Below are 24,626 nucleotides of genomic sequence, written 5' to 3' on the forward strand. Positions count from 1 at the left end.
TGTTAAGCATCCTTTACAATTGGGCCAAAATTCCTGTCTGCTCCGTCAGTAATGCAAGACGTTCCAATTATGCGCAGAGAGCAATAACGGTGGATGACGCGCCAGTGCCAGTGGCCAGAGTTTGGACGAACACTCGGGCTCGAGTCAGGTTCCACTGAATAGCCAGCAGTGGTAGCGCGTGTGTATGTTACGGGGAAAACTTTCCTTGCTACCCATTGATTCGGAGCTCAATTGGTGGAGGCTGCAAGGACCGACTCAGCCCTCGGTGAGCTTTGGTTGCTCTGCCACCTGGTGGCGGCGATTGAAAAATGCAGCACGGAACGCTGGGTGATGGTACCTGGGACCCACAAGGGACGCTTTAAACGTTATCATCCTGAGTAAGGAGATGAGCTCGCTGCGATATTATTTGACCGGTTTTCACTCGCACCACTCTCGATTCCGTTGGGGATTCATTTTAAAATAAACCATGCTAACATCACAGCAACGCTCTACAATCCGCTGTTCAAAGCTGTTATTGTATCATCTCCCCCACATATGGTTGCACAATGTATTTAATCATTCCATTTATCCATCGACTTATATCTGCCTACACTCAACTAACAGTTTGCTTTCTGGACAATGAGAATTTATGGATTATACGGGTTTTCCAAATTTGTATATTTTATACAAATTCAAATGCCTTAACAACAGCCGTCATTCGCCACTAAGTGGCGGTGACATCACCACAGCACTTGTGCCAGGCTAGGTGCACTTTGAGGCCACGTAGAGTGTCCAAGGCTCGCTGACAGGTCACAGGGCAGACCCAAGTGTTATGGGTTGATCGACTGAGATGACTGACAGATACACAATCTGTGCTCCCGACTGTCCCAACTCGCGCTGTATTTTAGGGTCCGGCACTCCACTTGTTGTAAGTGTCGCTCCTCTGCCCTCCACCGTTGTTGGATGGCGGCTGCGTCCAACTGCCCAGTAGCGTCTTCCATGAGCCTCCACCACAGAGGGCAATCGTGACACCGCTGCTGCCGGTCATCGGTGATGACTGCCTTCATATCACTCTGTTCACACACGCACCTGAGACCGTGTTGGTGTGGATTAACGGAGCCTGGAGCCACCGTGCCATTCCATTCACAGCGGGTGCGTGCGTGCTGCGCAGGACTGCACACAACTCTGGGCGTACGAAAGGTTTTTTTGGCTGGAAGTTCCATTCCTGGACCGTCATGAGGAAGCCCAAAACTCCTCTGGTGTCGGCTTTTGGGATTTCACAGACTTGTAATTGTCACCTCCACCTGGTAAATGTCACCCCTATGCAAATGTTGTGGTGACCCGTCTCGCCAGTGTGTCTGGTGACACGTTCACGGAACACGTCTTGTGGCGTGGTGGAAGGCTTCATCATTACCGCTACCTTAAGCCACGATCTATCCACTCCTGGATGAAGGCTTCTGCAATGATGTGGTTGTTTCTAATCCCTAGGGTTTTTTTCTGTCTGTCAATTACGGTACAGTAGACTGAAAAAGAGGATTGATAAATTGTATCATTTACACAAATAATTATATTCCTTTCTCTAAAGTGTAAATAAAACTCCAAAAATAATTCCCAGTGAGAATAAAACTACATTTTAAACAGTTGTTTTGGAACAGGTCAAAAGATGGTGTAACCAGGGCTTCATTTCCCACCAAATATTTCCCGGGTTGCCGTTACACTTGAGTAGGCACCTGACTAGTAGCCACAGCGAGTGGTGGATGTGGTGTGCCGAGTACAGAAATATTTCCTCCGTCATCAACGCGGATATTTTTGGCTGCAATTAAGTCCCCGGGTGTAAATCAAATTTGTCCATTATGGTTTGGTGTAACACTTGCAGGAAATGCCTAATGCACACTGCATGGCCATTTCTGAAAGTAATCAGCAGATGGCAATCGAGTCGAGGAGAAGAAGCTTTCCCAGTCTGGCCGTGAATGATACCGTGTGTTCGATGTAAACAGAGTCACATGCCAGGCCGCCCAAACGAAAATAAACATTTAAGTTTCAATGAGTTACACTATGGGAACCTCATTTGCCAGTAAAAATATGATAATTGGTTTTTTACCCTTCTTGTTGTGCGCCTTTTGGCGTCATCTGGTCCAACCCATGTGAGACGAGGCTCTAAGGAAAGCTGTCTCGGGTGTGGACCAATCAACTTCAAGGACAGTGCACATTATCAGAGTTATGTTCTTTTGTTTGTATTATGACTGCAGGTATTGCGGTCTATGCAAACATGACTCCTTGTAAAAAGGTGTCAGTTTTGTTGCCAGATAGAAGGGTAAAAAAACAATTATCATTTCAATGAGTTCTCAACTGATTTTAATAATAATCATATCTACCTACCAATCCAACTACCTAACATGTGTTAGATGAAAACAGTTTGGCGTTTGTCTGCTTAAAGTGATGGTGCCGACCCCACGTTGGTAAATTGATTTATGGACTTCAATGTTATTTTATAATTATGATGGTGATACAGACATTTAGTTTTTTTCGGTAAAGTCACGTAGGTAAAAAACAATAAATTAAAATGAAAACAACTAAATTAAATCACGACGTTTCGGGCGCAGCACAAGCATCCGTCTTCAGGTGGGGACAGACACAGCGAAAGAACAACCGCTTAAGCGTGCCTATGGTGACACAGACCTGTTTCTCTTTATTTATCCATGGATATTTTTTTTACCACAAACAACTCCAATACGTTATAATTACTTGCCTGACCGTCTACCCACCTACCTGATCTCCCTGCCAGCCGACCTATTCACCTCTACCCACCTACCGACTTCTCTGCCTGTCTACCGACTTGCCTGCCCACCTACTTGCTTGCCTGCCTGCCTATCCACCTATGAATCTCCATACCTAGTTACTAGCCTGACTACATACCCACTTGAGCAGTTACCATTCTGCACCTGTGAAGGTCATGCCGGCCGTGCCGGCCTTCACTCGCCCCAACAGTCTGTTAAGGCGACACGGGGCGGGGAGGGATCTTTGTCTTTGGGGGCGTCCATAAATGACGTCACGCGATTTTGGACGATGTTTGACCCCCCCCCCCTTCGTCACACGGCGTCACAAAAAGTCAGACCTCCCCTCAAATATGACGTCACAAAGCTCTGCCCCCCCCCAAAATAAAACATGTTTCAAATCGCTTTAAACTATTGTCATTGTAGTGCGTATTTAATGTGGCGCTGCACTCTGATGTTGTAGGAGTGTTGTTATAACAATGAGAGTTATAGCATTTATTTATTTAAAGTTGCGCATTTTGATGTGACGTCACATTTCTCAAACCCCTCCCCCTCGTCACACATCGTCACAAATGTCTGACACCCCCCCCCCCTAGGTGCGTGACGTCATTTATGGACGGTCCCTTTGTGTGTGTGTGCGTGTGCCGCAGCCATGCGCGAGCGCAAGCTGGGGCTGAACCTGCTGAAGGGAAGCCCCGGGCGATCTCGCTCAGTGTCGCTCACGCAGCCCGCGCTGCCCCAGGTGGTCTTCCTCAAGGACATCGTGTGCTACCTCTCGCTGCTCGAGGGGGGCCGGCCCGAGGACAAGCTGGAGTGTGAGCGCCCGCGACTCACGGGCGCGAAGTCTTCGCCCCCCCCCCATCCCTCTCTCGACAACCGCACAAAAAATATCCGGGAACGCAACGCACGTGGTCGGGTCGAGCGACGCGTTCGCCGATTGTTGGATGGATCCAAAAAGAAATCGCAGCTACGATTAGCACGGTTGGCCTACGTATGGTGCGAAAGAAGTTCAACATACATACAGATATTACATTTGTGGACGATCCGAATAAAAAACTATTTCGGATTGATTAGAAAGTTTGTCACAGGAAATGATATCACGTGTTACGCCCCCCCCCCCCCGCACAAAAGTGGCGGTACGTGGCATCGGGTGATGTCACTTTTGTTAGCACAAAGACCCGTTAAATTGTCACGTGACATCTGATTTTAATTAATATGGAATTATCTTTAAAATGAAAAAAAATCCCAAAATCTCTAAAGTGTAAATCCGTAACTCGTCGCTGCTATCGTCCAAAGTTGCCAAATGAGAAAATGTCCCACAAATAACTCAATTGAGAAAACACGGAGCAACACCCCCACCACCACCCCCCTTCTGCCGAACACAGCGAACCCCTCCTGAAAAAAAATGAGGAATGATACGATCCGATTTTGTCTGTCGTGCATTCTGTTCTAGCTCTCTCTCTCACCCCCCGTGTTCATGAGGAACATCGCTCCAACACGGGCACGTGAGCTTGCAGCAGGAGGGGCGGAGCCCCTGCCAGCCCCGCAAAGACAAAGATCCCCTGTGTAGCCTAGGCAGCCTGTTGGAGCAAGTGCTGTGTTAGCACGAAGGCCAGCGGTGCACAGGGAGTTGTGCGCCTTTGTCTCCCCAGCGGTGGCTTTTTTTGTGCCACACCAGATACTCATTTAAGACTGAGTAAACCTAGGGGAGGCCCAGGGCTAGTTCAGATGTCACTACTCACTTCCGATTAGCACGGATGGCTACTTATGGTGCAAAATAAGTTAAACACACACACATACTCAAGTCCGTCACGTCTGTGAATGAACCCCAGGTCGCTGGGTTTCATAGCTCAACGCCCTAACCACTACACGACCACTCCACGCAATCACAACAACATCAACATCATCAACCCAACGGTCCACGACTCCGCAGTCGCAGTTCCCACCGGTGGGAGTCGCACAATAGCCACGCGCCCTGCTCATCAGAGGAACGACACGGGGCTCTCCCCTCTCTTCACAGCGCCGGCGACAAGGCCCCTTCGGCCGGCCTCGGACGCAGTAGCGCAGCCTCCGCATTCGATAGGCAGACGGCGCTGGGTGGCACGACTGCTCCCCAGCCCCTTTGTGGCGAGGCGCACGCCGCCAGAACGCGGACGGTTCCTCAAGGGCCGCTCCTCAGTGGGCATCTTGGTCGCGTGTTCGAGGGGGGGGGGGGGGTGGCCGGGTCAGAAACAAAACGCGCCTTGACCCGAGCCAAAACGGTTGATGGCAGATTCCCTGCACCGACGCGAAAGAGGCGGTGTTGATGCGTCGCGGTGTTTTTTTGCGACGATTCGTCGCACAGAGCAGGCTCGGGGAACTCCGAACGGATCGATGAGGGTGTTCCGCCTCATCGGGACGGGGGGGCCCGGTGGTGCGGAGTGACCCCCTAGTTGCCTCCCTGACCCCGTGCATGACTTGCAAGCGCCTGCCGTGTTCCACCTCCAGTGATAGGGGACGGCTAATGAGGCATGTCAAGTTTGAGCGGTAGGCAAACCCTGAGGGCTTCCTGCCACTCCTGACCCCCCCATCTCCCTCCCCCCGCCACCACCCCCACCCCTCCTCTGACCCCCATTCTCTATTCCGCTTTGTGGCCCATGGGGAGCGAGATAAGATCTCTAAAGAACGCTCGCTGGGATGGCTTGTGTGTTGCTGCCGCACACACAGGCGAGGGGGAAGAAACCAGTTATACCAAACGCCTCGTCTTTTACAATTGTTCAAATTCTCAGCGCGCAAAGACTCGTATCGCTACTCGTATCACTACTGGCATCAGCGCCATGTGCCCCTATTTCATTACTTCTTACCTATCACCAATCTGCTTTGTAAAGGTTCATTTCACATCGGCAAACAGGAAAACTGCACGCTACTTTTTTTTCTGGGGGGGGGGGGGTTAAAAAATAAAAATTTTAGCGGGAGAGATGATAACGGGTGTTTACAAACGTAAATAAACACTGCCTGAGGAAGTTAAAATAAAGACCTCTATTCATTTCTCCACACATAATAATTTATTTCTATTCCCTCAGCCGATTGGACTGCCAAAGCAAAATTCTGCTGCATTTGTTTAACCATGCAAACTCTGGACTGGTTTCAACCATCTGGGTATCATCAGCAGAGTCAGGCCAATTAATTGAAAACTGCTGTATTGCCAGAGGCAGTTGACTTAATATTATTGGTCAGGAAAGCCCATAGGCGAACAAAACAAAAAACTTATTTTATATATTACGTGGAGATAACACAGATCTGTTTATTAACAGGGAACAAACACAAGTTAAATATCTCGTCTTGCAAGTTGGCTCGGGCAGGACACGTCGCTAAGAGGAGTAGTGGCTCGTGGTCAAGACTAACAATGGAGTTGACATCTCGGCACCGTGGTGGCGAGACGCTGACTAGCTCACCTGGTACACAGGAGGTCGTGGGTTTGATCCCGATCCCGATATTCGGAGTTTGCATGTTCTCCCCGTGGTCGCGTGGATTTCTTTTTATCCGGGTCCTCTGGTTTTTCCCTTCACATTTAGAATCAACATGCGTTTAAGAGTATTTAGCTGCTTTCATTTGTTCGATTCCCGCTCACGCACCTCGGATTATCACGGCTGGCTACATACGGTGCAACATACATGCATGTTGATTTAAAGCTTTCGTGACTGCAGAGATTCATATTCTTGGTTCTTTCGGTAAAGTCACGTAGAAGGGAAACAATAAAATAATAAAAATATAAAACAATACAATTCTCACTATTGTTTTATATTTTTATTATTGTATTGTTTCCCTTCTACGTGACTTTACCGTAAGAATCAAGAATATACATACTTGTGTTCAGGTCCCTTCTGTTAAAATAGCTATATAACTCAATGGGGCCTTACCTGGTAAAATAAAAAGTTTAGTTTACTTTTAGACATGGTGGTTGGTTGTGATGCTGTGAATTAACGCACATTGCATTTATCTGCGTTCCGCAGTCATGTTCCGCCTGTACGACACCGACGGAAACGGACTCCTGGACCACTCGGTGAGCAAACCTCTCCATTGTTCCTCAGTAATTCAAGGGGTCTCCTTTTGTCCAGTGGTGGTGCAACGATGGAGCGCGCAGGCGGTGCAGCTGCACTGCGTTCTACAGGTCGGAGGGGGGGGGCTCCAGGCACGGGGCTCTGAAGAGAGAGGGGGAAAATTGGACGGGGCCCCATTTCATTCTTTGCACCAGGGCCCAGCGCCAAACGCGCTACGCCACTTATTAACGCGGCAAAAACACAGCTGTCCCATCGCCTCTGTGGTATAGCTATCACAGCGATCACAGCACATCACTGTTTGGCTGCAATACCCAGAAACATTAGCTGATATTTTATTTGTCTCCCAATTTCACTCTTGGCACCGTGTCATGAGGTGAAGTTGCTTTTCAGAGCTCTCGCAGAGGGATTCATCACGCCGTGTTATGGCACGGCCTGCGAAAGGGCACATCACAAACCTGATCGTGAAATTCCTTCATATGGGCTATTTTATTGTATATATGTTGAACTTCTTTTGCATCATACGTAGCCAACCGTACTAATCAGAGGTGCGTCATCAACCATGCTGTGGGGGAAACTGCACTTTTCCACACACCCTTCTACGGAAAGATGTCTGTCCAGGAGACTGATATATTTCCATTCACTGTCCAGAAATGTAGAAGGAAAAAAATCACGTGAAAAAACACAGTTATTAATGGACATTGACCACATTCTACACGGTGCGTGGTGGCCTCATCCAGCAGTGGAGTGATAAAAGTACTTTTCATGTACACATAAACGTCGGCTATACTGCACTCGAGATACTAGTACTTGCTTCTTTGTCCATTCCCCGAACACCTCGCCGATGTTTTAAGCAACGCTGAGTTAAGGCTGTGGAAGTGCCTCAACGGCGGAGGGCAGACACGGGAAATCAAACCCGCGTCATTGGCATGAGCGTCAAGTTAGAACGCCATTTACACCTAAAACTTGACCGCGGCGCAATCACGACAGTACCAACGACTACAGCCGCGCTTCGCACACAGCTGCTACCACCTGTGCCCGACCGCCGTGACGTTGTCGCGCAGGAGCTGGATCGCATCATCACGCAGATGATGCACGTCGCCGAGTACCTGGAGTGGGACGTGACGGAGCTCAAGCCGGTGCGTGGCGACGGGGACGCCGGCGAGCGGGAGAACGCGGCGATCGAGCCGTGACAAAATGCCCACGCTTAAATCGAATCCGCTTGGACGCACGGCAGATTCGCCCCCCGCTGCCGCTACCTTCGCGAGCGGACGTTCGAAAAACTAAACTAAAGAGAAACATTTTTTTTTATCTTACCAGGTAAGGCCCACTGAGCTAAATAGCTCTTTTTCAGGATCGACCTGGCCACAAATGATCGCTCAACGAAGTGGATTATCACGCGGAAAATGTATAGCTGCAAAATACTCTAAATGCACGTTTCTAAACGTGGAGGGAAAAATCGGAGGACCCAGAGAAAAATGCATGCGGCCATGGGGAGAACTTGCAAACTCAAAATATACGGCTGTCAGGGTGGGGATTGGAATCGAACCCATGACCTCCGGTGTACCAGGTGAGGTCGTTAACATCCCGCCACCGCGGTGCCCCAAAGAAAGCACGGCATGCGATTGCAGACACACCAGCCAGGCCCATCGACCACGCACGAGTGAACAGGGCTTGTTTCAACTGAAGCTCTGTAAAATATATTTTGCCCCCCACCAACCCCCCTCCTGTTGTCGGGGAGGGAGGACAGGGTCCGAGAGGTTTCGAGTTGGGGGGCCTCGGGAAATATTCCGCGAAAAATTGGGCAATAGTATTGAGCCGATGTGAAATCTGAAAGTTAATTCAACGGAGGCGATGAAGCAATACACCTCACATCAGCAAAAGCCATTCTCTGGCCAACGAGTTTGGACACGGGCTTAAACGTCGCTATTCACTCAACCACAGGCAAGAAAGCAACACTACATTTGTTTATATTTTTTTATTTTATTGTTTCCCTTCTACGTGACTTTACCGAGAGAACCAATAATATACATTTGTATGTTGAACTTCTTTCGCACCGTACGTAACCAACTGTGCTAATCGTAGGGGTGGGGGGGAGGAAGGACAACCCCGTGGCTCTCCGGCGTGTGCTGATGTTATCGGCATTTGCACTGTGCAGATTCTGCAGGAGATGATGGAGGAGATCGACTACGACCAGGACGGAACGGTGTCGCTGGACGAGTGGATCCGGGGAGGGCTCACCACGATTCCGCTGCTGGTGCTGCTCGGCTTGGAGACGGTGAGCGAGCAAGATCGCGCGTGCACCACGATGCTGGACTGCAGGGTAGGGGGGGGGGGGGAGCGGCCGTTCTCCGCGGGCTTCCGATCCGCAGGGGGCCCTTGTAAAGAGCAAAGGGTTTTCACCTGGTATTTGACCCCACACCTTCAAAACCTTTCTACAGCCCAGCCAACGTGCGCCTGTGTCCACTCGTGTTGTTGTTTCCTCCATCAACCCCCCCACACACACACACACAGACAGCTCACACGAGCACTCGCTCGCTCTAATGCAGCTCACACGAGCACTTTCTCAATGTCTAACCCAACTCACGTGAGCGCTCGCTCGCCTTGTTGAACCCAGCTCACACGAGCACTCGCCCCCCTCCGTGTAACCCTCGGTGCAGAACGTGAAAGACGACGGGCAGCACGTGTGGAGGCTGAAGCACTTCAACAAGCCAGCGTACTGCAACCTGTGCCTCAACATGCTGGTGGGGCTCGGCAAGCAAGGCCTGTGCTGCTCCTGTGAGTGCTTCCGATAGCCCACATGTTGACACGAACACGCATGTCCTCGCACACGCACCTTTACACACGCACACCTACGATTAGCACTGTTGGCTACGTACGGTGTGAAAGAAGCTCAACATACTGTACATACATCCGGCAGACCGGCCTCCTGAGCACAAACTCATGATAACATAAGAGGTATTTTGGGCTAGATCGCGTAAATAAATGTGTCGTTAACCCCGCCACCACCCAGTTAGTAAGGTTTGTCACGTAAACAAAACGTACCAATTCGTTACTAGTTCAGCACTAACCGGGGTGTTGGAGAGTAAACCCACGACATTTACAATTCGAGTATCGTGACGTTTCGCTGATAATTACAACCAGCCTCATCAGGCGACAGACAGAGTCCATGGGCCAGAGCAGAATTCATTACCGCAATAGGTGGCAAATATTCATTGATTACCACTTTCTGTAATATGCTTAATAAAAAGTGTATTATGTGATATTGCGTAATTCACTTTCATTGGCGATGTAAAGATGTTGGTGCAACTCCAGTGTTGCCATCTCAGCTGTTACAATCGAGTAAAATATTTGGTCTGCTTCGCATGGACTAACACGTGTTGCTGTGGAGCGTCAGGAGTAATTCATAGACCTCCGCTCTGCGTCTCTACGCACAAATAAAATGCGTCTTAATTCATCGGCCACTTCTGAATCCGAATGTTTATTTATACTGGATGAATCCGATGAGCTATAAAGCTATTTTTTTTAAAGATGTCCAGTAGGGGCGGGTGAGAACATAACAACAATACAAAAACATGACAGTTATGCAAAGTACAAGAAAGGTAAACAAATCACCAAAACACATACATACAAACAAAACTAAACCATTCCCATCCCACCAGGAAAATCTTACTGAGGTATTAACTTATTATTTATGATATAAACTGAACATTTATCCAGCAGCATTTGTTTCATCCAGCAAACGCTGGGCCGGTTACGACCTTCTAGATCTCATCAGCAGACCCACCCCCTGAATCGTGTGCTTGTGCAATACCTGCTACAAGGATTAATGACGGGTTGTGATAGTTCAAACCAACCTAATTTAAATACAGAAAAGTTCTAACACAAACGCAATAAAAAATATTGCGCATTATCTGGGTTGTAAATTTTCCTACAAGTAGACCTCTTAAGTTCCGTCCACAATGAGTGTTGTTGTCAGATCTGTGCACGTGAACACTAAGAAGTCAACGAGTGGCTTTAATTTGCCCAGAACCCCTTGAAATTGGTCGCTAAGGATGACTCGCGACTCTTAGACTTTAAGTGCCCTGCACCAAAGTATAATTTTCGCAAACAGCTCATCTCAACCTCGACGCGAGGTCGCAAATAGCTTCCGTTGACGCCGCGTGGGTTGTCGAGCGAGCGATTGCGCAGAGTGACTCGCGTCCTCGTAGCGGCCCTTGACACCCGCACGGCAGCTTGCCGTGGCGCCTTAAGAGAGCGACTTCCCAGATGACCGCACGAACCTCCGCAGAGGGGCCCCAGCGTACCTCGGAAAGATTTCGCGAGTAACATCTTGACTCCTCCTGCCCCCCCCACCCCCCCCTAACGGTGTTGTCCCAGTCTGCAAGTACACGGTGCACGAGCGCTGCGTGGCACGGGCGCCCCTCTCCTGCATCACCACCTATGTCAAGTCCAAGAAGGATGCCAACGTAAGCCCTCGCCCCGTTATACTTCACCTGTGCGCCTCGCTAAACAGTGGAGCGTGTGTGTGTGTACGCAAGCGGTAGTGTAGCATTTAGTGCGCTGTGCGATGAACCCGGCGACCCAAGTTCGATTCCCACTCACGGCCAACACCAGTGACGATTATCTGAACTGGTCTTGAGCCTCCCCGAGGTCGACTCAGCCTCAAATTAGTACAGTACCAGGTGCAGAGTGTAAACATCGCCACTGGTAAGACAAAGGCGGCCGGGCATGGTGCTGGCCACCCACCCCCTCGTGTGCCGTGCCAGCCTTTATCAGCGCTCGCTATCTAAACGTGCCCCAACCGTCTGTGAAGGCTACAGGGGGGATCTTTGTATAAGCAATTCAGAGTTTCTTATGGTCATTTTAAACAAACCATTGACAATGGAATTTGTTTTGCCAGGTTCGGCATGTTTACATTTACTCTGTGGTAAATACATAACTCACTCTTGTAACCCCGCGATGAAATCACACGTGTATAGTCATGTCAGCCCCTTTGCCAAAGCCACTGCTGCATGAAAGGCCCCCTCGTGCTGTCAGCAGTGAGGGCTGTTTGACCATACTTCACCAGGCTGGTCAGTGCGGGTTGGTTAAAGTAAGTCGGGTGTTGGCGGGGAGGGGAGCCCGGCACCGGTTCAGATATCAATCATCACTGATGTTCTTAATTTTAGAACTTTCGTGACTGCAGGAATTATTATTTGGTTCTTTCGGTTAAGTCACGTCTAAAGATAAAATAATAAATTAAATTAAATAATAGAATACGACGTTTCGATTGCAACACAAGCAATCATCATCAGTGCGGGTTGGTTATACCTGATGATGATTGCTTGTGTTGCAATCGAAACGTCGTATTCTATTATTTTATTTATTATTTTATCTTTAGACGTGACTTAACCGAAAGAACCAAATCATCACTGATGTTAGCCGTGGCCGGGAATTAATTGAGGTAACCGAGTTCATAGCACAGTGCGCTAAACCCGATGCCATCACACTCACCCATTTGTTAATTGAGAAGGTGTCACTAAGAAAGCAATGGTAATTACCTCCAGCTAATTTCATTAAGTTCTTCAATCATTTCCTGCAGCTCACTGACGTTGGTTGTTATAATGACTTTGTCATAAGTTTAACCTGCGATGGTTTAATACTTTCACCGTTTATGTTAAAGCATATTAAAATTGCATAGCTGCCCCATATATGACGAGGAAAAAAAGAACCGTCTGGAGAATGGGATGCTTAAAAATTCAAGGGGGAAATAAATAAATATTTCTCAATTGCCCAATGCTCGATTTGGTTGAAGTCCCTCTCTCTCTCCAGGTACTAATTACATGATATTTTAAGTCTACTGATGCTATAATGAGCAATATGCAGATCAGTGTGCAGCTATACTTTCCTATTCTCAAACTGATGTGACTGCCCGTCGCACGGTCTGCACGCAGATCTAATTACCGCTTGTGTTGCGATCGAAACGTCGTGATATTTATTTTATTTTATTTTGCTACCTACGTGACTTTACCGAAAGAACCAAAGAGTAGAGGTCTAATTAAATTTACTAAACCTGACAAAAATAGCTCAACTTGTAACCATTCTCAAGATTTGCCGATATAATAACGTAATCACAATGTTCGTGCATTGCTCTACAAACCCCGGTGATCTAAGTTCAATTCCTGGAAACCACTCTCAACGGTGGCGTGAGGTTTCTCAACCGGTCCCGACTCCTCGTACACCCACCCGCACTGACCACTGCCGTGGTGAAGTATGGTCAAATAACCCCCACGACCTGCACAGTGTGGGTGGAGGCACTCACTCACCAGTACATTGACAAATGGGAACAGACGTGTACATCATTATCATGATTAACAATACTGACACGATGATTATTTATGAACCACAGTTGTATCTGTCTCCGTTGAACGTGGCCTTGCAGAAAGTGATGCACCACTTCTGGGTGGAGGGGAACTGCCACACCAAGTGCCACAAGTGCCACAAGGCCATCAAGTGCTACCAGGGCCTCACCGGACTGCACTGTGCTTGGTGCCAGATCACCGTGAGTCGGGGTCACTGGCGAGGCATGCGGGTAGCGAGGCTGGATTAACCGAGAGGCTTTAGGTGCCTGCGGCCCAGGGTCTTGGATATGTTTTAATTATCCCAAACAATATGTATACTGTACTTGTTAATTTTATATATATAAGGGAAATTTGTGAATATGTGTGCCTGATAGAAATGTTGAGCATACTTCCCAACATGCAACAAACTTGAAATTTGGCATGTGGGTCGCTTCCAGACTGTACACAATGCAAAAAATATAAAAATAGACTTTTGTATTTTTTTTTGGGGGGGGGGGGCACAATAATGGTTATATTTGAGCGGTGACGTCATATCTGTGATGTGACCCGCATGCGGCAGCGTCACGCAGTGTGCCTGCTGACGTCACGCATCCCCCCCCCACCCTCCGCGTAGGCCGTGTATTAATCCAAGACAAGAATCCAAGTCCCGGGCGAAGCCGGGTAGTAAAGCTAGTCCATAATAATCGGGGATTTTTTTGGGTTAGATCACAGCCAGTAAGGTTTGTAACGCAAACAAAACATGCCAATCAGTTACTACTTCAGCACAACGGTGTGTTGTAAAGTAAACCCACAACATTTACAATTCGAGTACGACGTTTCGCTCCCATAAAAAACGTTGTTATCGATAATATTGGTCATGAAAGGCTACGTGTTATGCTGCTTTATGATAGCTGAAACGCACTTCTGTTTGCACTTTGAGAAATCCTAATCGGTCACTTGGTCATTCAAGATATAGAACTACAAATGCGTTATTTTTTGTTTGTTTTAGATCTGAATTGGCTTAACAATTCGTACACCACAATTAAAAGACCAGAACTGAAATAACCGTGGCGAAATTAACAAATGCAGAATTTGGCATTGGGCATGCAATAGTGGTCAAACAGTAAGGGAAGAAATGTAATATTACAAAGCGGGAGCCCCTCTAACTCTGACAGCCCTGGGCCCTCATCAAACTTAATCGGGCATACAGCAAGGATCATGGGTCGAATGGTAATGCTGATATTTGCCATCTAATGTCTTGTTTAAACGATTGTTTACATGCCATATATATGACGGGGACCTACAGCAAACTACGTTACGTACACGAGGGTACGCGGGCGTTGAGTGTGCCGCTCTTTCTTGTGATCACGGCACTGCGTGCGTTTTGAGATGCAGTCCGGCGTGCGTACGTGATGTAAACCCACGTCATATTGTATGTGGGTCAGTGTGTCACACAGCTGCAAAGGGCTTATAAGACTGAAAATAGATTGCCACCACTCTCATCATGTCATTCATGATCATGTGCATGGTCCACCATAAATCGCATCTGCACATTTGATGCACAAGTGCAACTGTGGCCATCCAGAACAATTCATACACCATATAACGATGGAATGCCCAAGCCACAAATACGAAGGAGACATCACAGCGACACACTTCGTTGCTCCTGATGCAGTTACCTGGCTTGACCGCCTGAATGTGAAATTGTAGTTGTTGTTGTTCTGCATCTACATCAGCCATACTCAAGAAGATTTGCTAAGATGTGTTTGGTGATACCTAAAAACCACAATTTCTGTCGTTTTGAGAGATTATTTTGTAAACCATTCCGAATTGGTCAACACGGAACTCTGTCGACCCGAACAACTCCCCACACTTGTCACGGTTCGACGTGCCAGAAAGAGGTTTCAGAACTTCTCATTGACCTAGTTACGCCATCATTATCCAACGTTTCACACTCTGGCAGCAGTACTGATGTGAAATAACAAAGGCTCATCAGAGATCGTTTCCACAAGCAAGCACGCACGTTCGCGAACAAACAAGCAAGCAACGCGCCACGCTAATTCGTCACATTCTGTTCCAACAACAACAAAAACCTGAGTCACCCAGCGCCAGCACATTGAGAGAAAAGGTCAATATCTAATCTGCTGGGTCAGGATTTGGGAGCGCAGCAGGAGTTGAGTCACCGCTATGCTGTATCCCCGTGGGCGTAAAGGGCTGGGTGGATAGGGGCTGGTGGGGTGGGTGGAATGATGATCGAGGCTGCAGCGCCGTTACTTGCAACCGTTTAGCACCGTCGCCAGTGTGACCGACAGTGCGGACACAATTACCCGTACGTTGAATTTTTTTCGCACCGTGCGTAAGCCAACCGTGCTAATCCGAGGCGCGGGGAGGGGGGAAGCACTACAAACTAAACACAAAAATCAGTTCTAAAGAAATTAGTTTTGAATTTAGATGTAAAAGTGCACAGCTCCAGTGGCGTTGTAATATCGGATGGAAGAGCGTTCCAGACGGCCCCAGAAGCGCAATCTGATGGAAAAAAGCCACCGCTGCTGCTGCTGTTGCTACGAGGATGACCGGGGTGTGTGCGTGATGGTGGTTTACCCAATCCCCTCCAGCTCATTAAATTAGGCCGTGCGTGCCGCCACCGTTCACAGCTGCAGCTGCTGCTGCTGCTGTTGTTGCTGTGACACATTTCTCACATGGCCTTGCAGCCGATGCTGCCATTGGGGCATTGCCGCTGCACGGACATATTCTCTGTTTGTGTGTTCTGTTTACGTTGCGTGTCGTGTGTTGTGCAGTGTCACTGTTTGTGTTGATAAACGGCACGATATGCATTCACGTTGTTGCAATTATTATTGTTGCCACATTTTACTCGGCAAAAACAGATAAAAATAGCATAATTGTACGTGAAAATTAATAAAGGGGATCGTTAGTTGATATTATAACCTGAAGCCTTTTTTCAGTCATACGTGATGTTGGGTTGTGGTGGTGCACGCCTGTAATCCGGCGCCTTGGAGGCAAATGTTGGTGCATCACATCGAGATTTATGAAACTCCCAAACGTGCTGGGCTGCGAGTTCGGCCACGAGGTGACAGCAGAGAGAGTGGGTTCACGAGTCCAACACGTGTTATCCACTTACACGTGTGGGATTTCTCCGGTTACTGCCGTTACCAACGATTTGGACAACACTCCGTAAAAATAATAAAAACGCGAGAGTAATGGGCCCACACATTGCCTCAATAAAAATCGATATCTTTTAAATATGCGAGGGCCAAGACTTGTCAATGCAGGGCCCTCCTGAAAAAAAAAACGAGTTGTTATAGAGTTAAGATGTCCCGGGTAAATATTAGAATAGTATGCTTGTGATTATATCGTAGTCACGGGAAAACGTTGCTCATTTTGCTGGTAATTGCTCAGAAATCCGTAGCAATGGCAGTGATGGACAGCTGAGCGAGTGCGAGTTTCACGCACTGTGCTTCCCACGCCGCCACACAGCTGCACAACAAATGTGCCTCGCACGTGAAGCCGGAGTGCGACTGTGGGCCCCTCAAGGACCACGTGCTGCCCCCCAGCTCCATCTGCCCCATCGTACTCGTGAGCTGCACCCACCCTCCTACCCCCCCCCTGCCCCCACTCCCACACTGAACTCAAGCTGTCAGTGCGGCTCTATTCCACAAGGATGTAGTCACCGGCTCCAGTCTCTGTGTTGTGGTCAGCACATCCACACATCCATACGTGGGTGTACGTGATTTTTCCACCTTGTGGAAAATTACGCTAGCTACTGTATTTACCAGTTGTTCTCGGCCACTGTGTGTAAAGGAAAAACTGGGTCACTACCTCTCTGATATTGAAGTCAGATTTATAGATGCAAATATACTCTCTGGTCACGTAGATAGAAACTAAAATATCACGACGTTTCGATCGCAACACAAGCAATCGTCATCAGGTGAAAAAATATAGCGGGAGAGCTGCTGAGGCAAAACCCAAAGAGGATGAATTCCTGCAGTCACGAAAGCTTTAAGTCAAGATGTAAATATCTTGGTGCTAACAGCACTTGGCCCCAAAAGTCTATAACGGCTATACGGGGTTTTTTGACTTGTATTGCCATGCAGCATTGAACACGTTGATTATATAAATTGCATCCTTTAAAATGCCTGCATTTCTGTGAAATAGGTTTACGACATTCCGATGATACTAAACTTAATTTTATAGATATGGGCAGCTTAGCGTATGCACCCCATAATCAATACTTTATAGAACTGAGCAAGTTGATGTACATTTTTTGGTAAAAATGTAAAAAACTGGAAGTGAACGCACAGTATATGGGCATTGTGTGTATACATGTGGGGAGCGGTGGCGCAGCGGTTAACGCACTGTGCTACGAACCCAGTGATCAACACCAGTGACTATTACCTGAACCGGTCCCTGGTCTCCACTCGACTCAGCCTCAAATGAGTATGTGGTGTGGTGTGTTAACATCACCACTCGGGAGACAAAGGCGGCCGGGCGTGGTGTTGACCACCCTCCCCCTCATGTGCCGTTCCGGCCTTTACAGGTGCTCGCTAACAGCACTTGCCCCAAAATTACGTTAAAGCTATACGGGGCAATCTTTGTTTTGTACATGCCACACGACCGTCATAGTTGCTCGCTAACAGCACTTGCCCCGGCAGTTTGTTAAGGCTATACGGGGGGATCTTTGTCTTTGCCTGTGCCACATCTGCCGGGTGGTGGCGGCGGGCAGGACAGGAAGGCCACGCTGCAGAAGTCGGAGAGCAGCTCCCCGACACAGCAGCGGCGGACGAGCGAGAGGAGCAGCATGCGGCGCGAGAATTCAGTGACGCTGGAGGGACAGGGCCTGCAGGTGTCACTCTCTCTCTCTCCAAACGCGACACCCACACAAAGCCACCCAACAACCGCGCCAACCACCCCACGCGATCGTGCCAATCACTCAAGAACCACGCCGACCACCCGTGCAACCGCAACAACCGCACAAAAATATTCATGCAAACTACTCTGCAACCACACCAACGATTTCATAACCACGCTGGCCACCGTCTATGACAGCAACGAGCACCCCCCAACCGCACTAACCATCCTCCAGCACATCAACCACAACCCCCCCCCCCTCAAACCTCACTAACCACCCTCTACCGCAATAACCACCCCCAACCTGCCCCAACAACATTAACCGCACCTGACCGCATCGACCACACATAACCTGGGCCCCGAGTTTGACAGAATTTCCCATGTTTTGTGAGAACGCCGGTCCGGCACATCGGCAAGGAGTGCTGATGGGAGTTCCCTGGAGGGGCGTTTGAGTTGTAAACCAGTCCCAGAGCGAGACTCGGGTGTTGGCGGAACAGCAGTTTCCGCAACTTTTGCTGGGACGGATGGTCAAATGATTGATGTTTTTTCTGCTGATTTGGCATTTTCTTTTTTTTTTCAACGATGACCAACAGAAGAATGGTTTCCATCAACGCATGAATGTGGCGCCAGATGTCAAAAACAAAGATGTCAGATGCGGTGTCTAATTCTGGCACTGGAAACTCGTGAATGTACTTCCTTTTACGTAAGCCTGTGTTAAAAAACAATAAGGCCGCTATCGCTGTTTAGTCTTCAATTGTTTGGTCGTTTTACCAATTATATTTCAATTGTGCTTATCAGCATCCATTCAGATCCCCCGAAGAGAGCAGTGACCCCCGTGTGAGAGATTGGTCCGTGGAAGATGATATCGCAAAACTAATTCTCAGATCCATTCAGTTGCCTCTTATCCACACTGGATTAATTGAATGATGTCGTTCATTTGGTATTCGCGCCATTCTTACAGTGCAAGGCCATCGCGATGGATGGCGCAGTGTTTCACGGACACAGTCTGCAGCTGTTTCCCAAGCGAAGAATGCTTCGTACTCAGAGTTAAAAAGGCACTAAACGAAGTGGTGCACCAAATTAAATATGATGGATGGGGGGCAGGGGGTGGATTTATGAAGTCACTGGTGACCAGGCTGATACCACCAACTCTCTGCACTTAATAACCCGGTTTTGATCGTGGGTTGCTCCGTGGATTTGATCGCTGAGCCAAGATCTCAGCGGTTGCTAGCTCATTGCTCCAAGCCATCTGACCACATCTCACTGTTCAAATGTGTCGATCTATATTTGAACAATTTTTTGTTGAATAAAGATTCTTTTTCGACTAAAACTGCCACCCAATTTGTGTCAATCACCTTGAGTCGGCAGCGGCGATACACCTTGCTATTCTGGATCAACCGTTGCTTTAGAATTGCCGTGTTCAACAAGAAGTAAACATTTTTGGAAACCGGTACAGTATTCCATCGTTATTCGCGAGGGATACATTCCAGAGATGCTCGTGAAGGGCAGATTTTGCGGATAATGATATTGGCCGACAAAAAACAATCTTTTGAATTAATTACCTTAAATAATAACGTAAATAAGCTATTAAATACATGAAAAGTATCATAATAACACATCTCTTTAGCTCATCGCATTCTCTCTCGTCACTTTATCTCTTTCTTTCCCACCCTTTCTCGCGAAGCAGTCGTGCAGAGTTCCAGATGCGATTCGCGGAGAGCCAAAATCGCGGATAGTCAGTTCGTGAATAACGAGGGAATGCCGTTGCTTGCAGCGATAGCACTCAGCAGACGGTGCCACAAACGAACCAAAAAAAACGCATTGTGGATCGTCAACCGTGTGCCTCCTTTCTCAGATCACGCCTGTGCTCGGGACTCATCCACTCCTGGTGTTCGGGAATCCCAAGAGTGGTGGGAAGCAAGGCGACAGGTAAAGTACCACACTGCATAATCAATTTTTTGTCATTATTATAGGTTTTTATTTGGGTTAGATCACGTAAATATAAATGTGTCGTTACAACAACCAACGTTGCCAGTATAGTGGTACCCCGGAGATCGAACTTAATTCGTTCCAGAAGGCCATTCGAACACCGATTTGTTTGAACACCGAATTAATTTTCCTCATAAGAATGAATGTAAATGACATTAATTGGTTCCAGACACACGAAATCTCTCATTATAAAGCATTTTTACACGAAGTTTACAGTAATTACATGCATAAAATCATACAAAAAAACAAGAAACACAATAAATAAATGGAATAAATGAATAAATATATGGAATAAATGAAATAAATGGACATTGAACTTCACTTTACCTGTAGTAAGGAGAGTTGATGGCTTGAGTGCAAGGTGGTGAGGAGTAGGTGGTGTTATTGTTTGGAAGGGGAGTCCCCTTTGTCTGGGCAAGCGTCACGCACGCTGGCCATACGCGTCTCAGCCGTACAGGTTCTTTCAAGTCGCTATTGCCCGTTCGACCTCCGAATTTATTTCGGTTTCCGGGGCAAAAAATGTTCGGAAATATCGGTCAAACACCGATTTGTTCGTGTTCGTGTTCTGGTGCGTTCGATCTCCGAGGTTCTACTGTTTATGTCCTCTTGTAAGTCAGGCCTCAGAACATAATGGGATGGATGCTGCAATGGTGTAACAGTTATCACACTGGACCTGAAATCCATCAGTGGCCCGGTCCTTCATCCGGCACGGCAGTTAAAACAACGGGGCAGGTTTCTTAAATCAAGACATCTGGCCACTGTGGAAGAATAGGTCGAGAAGGGCTCTCCTCGAGCCCATCTAGTGGAGGCCTTCCCACCAGCAGTGGCATCGGCACCTTCACCTGGTTAAGGGGTCAGCAACCTGCGGCTCTGGAGCCACATGCGGCTCTTTAAGGACTGCTTTTTACCGAACTCGAAAAAAATGGCTCCTATTGTTATTTTGGTTGCCGACCCCTGACTTATACCGTCCGTTATATCTAAACAATTTTATTTGCCAAGGAAAGCCCACTGAGCTGTTATGACTTTTTAAGAAGCGACCTGGCCACAAATGATAGCTCAACGAAGTGGCTCAGCATGTGGAAATTTATAACAGTCAAATACTCTATATGCACGTTTCTAAATTTGGAGGGGGAAAAACAGAGGATCTGGAGAAAAATCCACACGACCACGGGGATAGAAATGCAAACTCCAAATATACAGACGTCAGGGTCGGAATTGAACCCACGACCTCCTGCATACCAGGCGAGGCAGATAACATATCGCCACAGCAAACCTATGGCTCCTCCACAGCCAGGCCTCAGCACGTCGCTCTGCTGCAAGGAGTTTTCAGTCTGATAAGGGTTTGTGTAGCGAGTGACTGAATGTGACACCTCAGTAAATTTGCATGGCCGGCAGTGGAGTGTGGCATGAAGAGTGCATGAAGGATGTGCGTTACGGTTAGGCACCTCGAGTTGGTGTTGAACAAAAGGTGTGGTGTAGGTATGATTTATTATTATTATTATTTCCTGTGGGATGTTTCATAGGTCATTAAATGCCTTGTTTTTCTGTTGCTATATTTAGTTGCTTTTTTTTACATTTCGCTGTGCAGGATATTGAGAAAAATTCAATATCTCCTGAACCCAAGGCAAGTGTATAACCTCGCCAAAGGGGGGCCAATGCCAGGGTGAGTATCTTGCGCGTGTCCAAAAAAAGTTCATTTATCTATAAATCACCTGCGAAACAGCTTTCAGACTCAATTAAGCATAACAAGCGATTGATGGAAAGAACAAAACAAATGTGGCTAGAATCCAAGGGAGTACTCGCATTACTTGCCAGAGAGGGGTAGAGGATGTTCTGCTCTAGAAATAAAATTCACAAAAAAGCAATGAGGCACGTATTGTGTCACGTGGGAACACGGTAAAGGAGGAGATTGTAGTCCTGTAATGCCATTGAGGACCTGAAAGACAAACATGGACACTTGTAATGGGTGGACGTGCGTTTGTTGGCTTTCTACCGCAATGCGGACGGACGTGAGAACAGAGCGCCGTTTGACATTCGACTGCACAAAATAAAACTGAAGTCTTGCATCTGTTTCATTGCGTGAATAATTAACCACCTTAAGTGCATGTTTATAAGCACAATATAAGCACCCAATATGAAGGGAAATCTCACTTTGTGACGGACACATTATTTAAGCGTAAAAAAGACAAAAATATAAAGATGCGCCCGAAAGCTTTAAACGTACTGTTGGGGCAAGTGCTGTTAGCAAGCGCCTAATAAGACCGGCACAACACACGAGGGGATGGGTGGCCAACACCACTCCCAGCCACCAGTGCTAATATTGAAACACCGCACCAGGCACTGTACTCGTTCTCTGCGATATTGACGTTTGTGTCTTTGTTTTGTTGTTCGCCGTGCCCACGGCACCTCGGATCTCCCTTGTAAAATAGCCGGGCAGCTGGCTCTAACGAGACCATCTGTGTAACGAATAAAATAATAAACTTGCAAAAATATGTAAGGCGTGAGTCGAACAGAGGGGAGGTCCAACTTGAGTGGGAATTGAACTCTGGTCGCCCACCTCGTGGGGCAACGCTCCAGCTACTACGCAAACCGGCTCCCCCCTTTTGAGGCACGTTTATACGGCGGCGACGTATAAACGCCGCAGTGCCTGCAGCTGACAACGGAGGGGGGAATGTCTCACGCTTTTTCTCACGGCAGGCTGAGCTTTTTCCGGGATGTGCCGGATTTCCGAGTCCTGGCTTGCGGCGGTGATGGCACCGTTGGATGGGTCCTCGACTGCATAGGTCGGTCCGGCCGCCACCTTTCTGACTCGACATTAGGAAACAAAAACAACAAAAAATAAACGCATTTCCTTGGCCACTTGTGCAAACAGACTTTTGGATGGTCTTAGAACTTACCCAAAAAAAAAAGATTTTACAGGGTATAAGCGCACACGTGTTTTCGAATTCTGCTGGCTGTGGGGACAGGATGCTGTAGTCAGGGCCGGATTAAGTTTAAGGGGGGGCTTGGGGCTGTTATAGTTGTGGGGGTCTCATCTTTGTCCATTCTATTCCTTCCCTTGACTGTTTTACCACCACCTGTGCCCAATGGTAAACACTTTCAATGTTGTTTACCTTGTTTATTTGAGTTATAATTTTTGTTAATGCGATATCCGAATATATACATTTTGGTACATAATTGGAAGTTATATACACATTGATGCAATGGCTTTCATTACCAAATGACACGGATAAGATCTATCATAGTGCGACAGCACTGCATTTCAACCATTATAAAGCAGATGCTGCAATGTTGTCATCATTATTATCACATTAGACTTGCAATCCAAAGGTTGCCGGTTCCATTTGATTTCCTGGCGCGGCAGCTGAAACAATCGGCAAGCTTTTTTAAAGTCCCCCACTGCGTCCGTCCAGCCAGAAGTATAATTGAGTAGCACCACAGTTAAGTCCATCGGCAGGTCATGTGCGGTGGGCTGAGGTGTGGGCTACTGCCACGTCTTGCAAGACATTTGGCCAGCATGGAAGAGTGGGCCAATGGAGAGAGGCGGTTCTCTAAACCTCCCTCGAGGGGAGGCCCTTCCGCCAGCAGGGGCACGTGCAAGCAATTGCAGCGCTGCGCCTTTGCCACTCAACCTCTCAGATATTTCTCGGGGACTCCTCAAAATTCGAGGCCTCGGGTCACAGCCACTAAAGGCCCGGCGTCCATTCAACCACGGCTGCAGTAATAGCAGTGACCCTCAGGCAAAGCATTCTTCGACATTTGCAAAGCATTTGACTCGTATTCGAAGCTCCGCGTTCAACATCGGAAAGTGCTTTTCCTTCTCTCTTTCTCGCTCCCACTTCTGCGCGCTGCAGACAAGGCTGGCCTGACCAGACACCCGCCCGTGGCCGTACTGCCCCTTGGCACAGGAAATGACTTGGCCCGCTGCCTGAGATGGGGAGGAGGTACTGTATGTTTACTCTCTGCAATGGGCGTCTGGCTTAAGAAACACGGCAGAAATCACGACTTGCGTGGGTTTTAACTTTTAGGTGGGGAGGGCGGTATATCTTTCACTGCCTGGCACACGCATGTTTTGGACGATTCTCATCGATACACCAAATCCATGCACTTTCTCTAGCCGAAGCGGCTGTTTAACGCGCGAGGAAAAAATGCATGCAGGCGGGATACAAATAAAGTAATGTATGCAAAAATGTTTCCTAAGTGGAAGAAAAAAAACATTACCGGAATCCTAGCAAACCACGGCCTATGTTTTTGTGGTTAGACTGTATGGCTTGATGATGTAGGTTGCACTACTTGTTGTTTGGCATGGTGCCTGATGTGTCGCGGATGTTTCACTCCATGTGCTGGAAGCTTCTGCCGGAACAGTTCAGGATCAGTTCCTGGAACATTTTCCAGGAACGTTTCCTGGATTAGTTCAGGGACAGTTCCTGAAGAAGCTCCCAGCAAAGTGGCGCAAAACATCACTGACACGTCAGCGACATCATTCCGAACAACGTGGCAACTGAATGGCGGTTTTCATGCTTATTTGGACTCATCGGCACGGTATATCATCATGGTCTGCTGCTTCAGTTATGTACAGCGTCATTTTGTGTTTAGTTCATTGGCCTTCCCCCCCGCACCTCCGATTAGCACGGTTGGCTACGTAAGGCGCGAAAGAA

General features: G+C 47.9%; 1 protein-coding gene across 3 annotated transcripts in view; it reads left to right on the forward strand.

Annotated features, from left to right (window-relative positions):
- Nucleotides 1-24,626, forward strand: part of LOC144934444 (diacylglycerol kinase beta-like) — an 80,837-nt gene that overhangs the window by 28,766 nt on the left and 27,445 nt on the right. For all 3 annotated transcript variants that reach the window (XM_078860198.1, XM_078860196.1, XM_078860197.1), the window contains 13 exons: nucleotides 3,404-3,568; nucleotides 6,746-6,795; nucleotides 7,855-7,929; nucleotides 8,949-9,068; nucleotides 9,451-9,568; nucleotides 11,171-11,259; nucleotides 13,215-13,334; nucleotides 16,609-16,707; nucleotides 17,855-17,974; nucleotides 19,835-19,908; nucleotides 21,557-21,631; nucleotides 22,666-22,751; nucleotides 23,823-23,912. In XM_078860198.1, coding sequence (XP_078716324.1) covers nucleotides 3,404-3,568; nucleotides 6,746-6,795; nucleotides 7,855-7,929; nucleotides 8,949-9,068; nucleotides 9,451-9,568; nucleotides 11,171-11,259; nucleotides 13,215-13,334; nucleotides 16,609-16,707; nucleotides 17,855-17,974; nucleotides 19,835-19,908; nucleotides 21,557-21,631; nucleotides 22,666-22,751; nucleotides 23,823-23,912 — 1,281 coding nt within the window. The remainder of the gene's footprint in view (nucleotides 1-3,403; nucleotides 3,569-6,745; nucleotides 6,796-7,854; nucleotides 7,930-8,948; nucleotides 9,069-9,450; nucleotides 9,569-11,170; nucleotides 11,260-13,214; nucleotides 13,335-16,608; nucleotides 16,708-17,854; nucleotides 17,975-19,834; nucleotides 19,909-21,556; nucleotides 21,632-22,665; nucleotides 22,752-23,822; nucleotides 23,913-24,626) is intronic.

Source organism: Lampetra fluviatilis, chromosome 10 (assembly GCF_964198595.1).
Source record: "Lampetra fluviatilis chromosome 10, kcLamFluv1.1, whole genome shotgun sequence".
Taxonomy (NCBI): domain Eukaryota; kingdom Metazoa; phylum Chordata; class Hyperoartia; order Petromyzontiformes; family Petromyzontidae; genus Lampetra; species Lampetra fluviatilis.